The sequence below is a fragment of the Vombatus ursinus genome, unplaced genomic scaffold (assembly GCF_900497805.2).
Source record: "Vombatus ursinus unplaced genomic scaffold, bare-nosed wombat genome assembly UNPS02014807.1, whole genome shotgun sequence".
Taxonomy (NCBI): Eukaryota; Metazoa; Chordata; class Mammalia; order Diprotodontia; family Vombatidae; genus Vombatus; species Vombatus ursinus.
Genome location: NW_020954585.1, coordinates 25,250,720 through 25,254,156, shown reverse-complemented (window position 1 = coordinate 25,254,156; position 3,437 = coordinate 25,250,720). Strand labels below are relative to the sequence as shown.

The following is a 3,437-nucleotide window of genomic DNA, read 5'->3' as shown; positions in this document are numbered from 1 at the left end:
GGGACATAAAGACTGGCGAAAAGGACCAGATGGGGGTAGTCCTCCAGTACTGAATACGTAAGTCCTCCAATACTAAATACATATAGGAAGTGAAGGGAAACTCCTGTGGTGAAAGTGAAGAAAGGTGGGGAAGGAGGCATTGGAAAAGGGAAAAAACAAAGTGGACAAAAAAAAGAATTAGGAGGAGCAGTAAAGAAAGACTGAGGATGAGTAACTATAACTGAAGATGAAAACATTAACCCCTACCTGATCTTTCTCTGGTCTGAATATAAGTTGCGGAACAACCCATCCCTGTGGGTCTGGTTCACTAAGCCGGAGAAGTCGAACTGCAGCACGTAGTGGCGGCCAGGCTTCAAGGTATCCCTCAGTTCCATCACCAGGTACTCCTTCTCCGGGAACTTCCACAAGTTGTTCACCGCCACCTGGCCCATTGGCCGCTGCTCCCCATCAGCCCCGGGGCCCTCGGGCAAGGGACCCAGCACCGTGGCGCCCTGGTAGTCTAGGCGGAGGCTGTGGATCAGCACCCAGGTGGTCGGGGAGACGCATTTCACAGTGATATTGAGCCTCCCGCTGAAGGACTTCGAGGACTGCTCGACCTGGTCCGGCTGCAGGTGAACCCAGAGCTCCAGATCGTAGTGCAGGGGCACCACGTCGGAGGGCAGGCGCGGATACTTCCAGGGTTCGGAGGTGGACTGGAGCTGGGGTCTGGAGGTGGCTGGGGTCGGGTGGTCCCAGGGCTCGGAAGTGGATAGGGTCGTGTGGTCCAGGGGCCCGGACGTGGACAGGTTTATGTGGTTCAGGGGCCCAGAGGTGGACAGGCTCGGCTGGTTCAGGGCCCCAGAGGTGGACAGGCTCGGCTGGTCCAGGGGTCCGGAGGCGGACAGGCTCGTGTGGTCCCAGGACCAGGAGGGTCTCGTGGCGCTCGGCCGGGTACCGGGGGCGCGGATGATACTAGTCTTGGTCTCCTTTTCCTCTTCCTCGGCTTGCTGCTTGAGGGCCACCGACTGGACAGCCAGTGCGTCTCTTGTCACCGTACTGGACTTCTCCGTTGGCTGCGATGGTGTGTGACTGCAGCGGACGTAGAAGGAACTAAGCACCGCCACCGCCAGCAGTAGCGCACTCAGTACCACCACCGTAAGGAAGACCACCTTACGGCTCAGGTAGAAGCCGGAGTTGTACGTGACTCCCATGCTGTTGGCTGAATAGCCAGTGCCCCCCATGTCGCTGATGGAATTGTCAAGAGTGGTGAGATGAGCCGAGCTTAAAACCTGGGGAAGCCCCAAAACGTCCACCGCCCCACCCCAGTCTGGGCGGTTCCCCCCCTGCCCCTCCCACCCATCCTTTCTAATCTACCCCCCTCTTTTTTTTTTATTTCCTCTCTCCCCCTCCCTCCAAGAAAGGTATGACAGATGAAGAGGGAATGAAGTGCTAATCTATCCTCTCTGACTAGCGAAAGGGAACAGGGCAGGAGGAAAGCAGCTGCTTGCCCACTGGCCAGATCCAAGTAATTGCCTAGCTCTCCCAACTCTGGCCTCATTCTAGGGAGGAGGAGGCAGGCGGGAAGCACCAGAGGCAGGGCTGACGACTTGTTCTACCTCCTCTGTCCTAGCCCAGCATGAGAAGGAAAGAGAGAAATATGAGGGTGCTAGTTGCGGGGAAGGGCAGGGAGGGGGTTAATGGGAAGGGAGTGCTTAACTGCGCAAGGGGAGTGGAATCTGATAGGGTGGTATGAATCCTTTTTAACCCAACACTGGCTTCGGACGCTGTAGTAGAGAGGGGTGTTGAGATGTTGTAGATTTTCCTGGTGGTCCATTCTCTAACTAGACCTCAAAATTTTCCCAAGTTCCTAGTTTAGTGGGGAGACACCTAGATACCAGTTTCTTCTTGTTGTTTGTCTTTTGTCTTTCCTTTCGGAAGAGGACCATGACATCAGGGAAGTGATGCCATGACATGCAAGTGAATTGGATTTGAGTGAGGGAGGGCTGTGCAAAGTCACCGGCCTCACTGTCTCTTCCAGTCATCTGGGTCCAGTGGCAAGATACAGGTCAGGACAACTGGAGATGGCTTCTCACACCAGTTTCTCGTGTTCTGAAGAAGAAAGGGTGTGGTCTCCTGAGGGCAGGGATGGAACCTCCCTTCCCCTACACTTTTTTCAACCCTGTGTTTAGGGACCGCTGTGCTTTCTACATAGTGGGCCTAGGGATATACCGAGATGAGAAGCGCACACCATGAAAAGATAGTCCAGTTCACCAAGCAGCTGAGCTCAATCTTCAACTTGTTCACAAGTCTGATTTCTTTCTGCGTTGGGGATATGTTTTTGCCTAGAGGAGGAGGACATTCAGTAGCGTTCAAGAATTTGAGGGTTACAAATGGAAGAGACTTTTTTTCCCCTCACCATTAATAGTAATTCGGAAAACCGAGTGTGCCACAATGCAAAACTAAATTCTAAAGTTCTATGGGAATATAGAGAGATAGAGAACAGAGACCTGTGATTTCACTGGTCCCACTGACATAGAGAACTCCCAGATGAGGAAACACCTATTAACCTTCTCCTTTTAGAGAGTTATTTAGAAAGATTGAGAGGGTTGACCTGACTCTAGTAAGTGCATGTGTGTATGTGTATACAGGATGAAATATAAGCAGTGAACTGGAGAAATGAGACAAAGGGGAATAAGACAGTTTTGAGCTGCAGATGGTGTCCTGGTAACATGTAAAGGAGCCCTGCTTGGTAAAAGCAAATAAGTGAAATGGCTTGGATATAAAGGCCTGGCCACATTTGGTCTCTTCCCTGAGCTCCCCAGTCAAAATGAGAGTCTACTTTGATTTTGTTGGGGAATTCCTCAGCCTGGAGATCCTAAGATCTTCCTGGAGAATAATTCCTCCCCCCTAGGTCAATAAATCAAGAGGCAAAGGTAGAAGACGGAAAGTTTAATTCACATCAGGGGACGGGCAGTTGCCAGGTGGGTAGCAATTCTGCAGAGATTCTCAGTGTTTTTACACAGTTTTAGGACCAGTGGTAGAAGGAGTCTGTCAGGTAAGGCCATTTTCCTTATCTGGGTGGTTGAGGAAAAAAGATAAGATGCTTGGCAATTTGGGGGAGAATGCCTTAACTTTGGAGTAATCTTGGAGTAAACCAAGATCTGATTTGTTCTGGTAGGGGTGTTTCCCTGTAGTTAAACTCATCAGACCATCTTAGTGGGGTAGGAGGTCTCTAGTTGCTAATCTCATCAAAATATTTTGGAGGGATGGATTGGAGGCCTCCCCTTGAGATAGAATCAGCACAATACTGCAGGCTACATTCCTTGACTTCCAAGACTGCTGTTTCTGGAGACATATTTTCCCAAAAACTCACAACAAGCAGGTTTTCTACATTTCCTCCACCATTCCCTTCTTTGATACTGCATTAGAAGTATCATCAAATCCGGACTACCCAATTT

The 3,437-nt window shown here is 50.7% G+C and overlaps 1 protein-coding gene across 1 annotated transcript in view; it reads right to left on the bottom strand.

Annotated features, from left to right (window-relative positions):
• LVRN (laeverin) overlaps positions 1 to 1,220 on the bottom strand; it is a 53,674-nt gene extending 52,454 nt beyond the window's left edge. Inside the window, exon 1 of the mRNA XM_027874994.1 lies at positions 247 to 1,220. Coding sequence (XP_027730795.1) covers positions 247 to 1,220 — 974 coding nt within the window. The remainder of the gene's footprint in view (positions 1 to 246) is intronic.
• Positions 1,221 to 3,437: the final 2,217 nt, after the last annotated feature.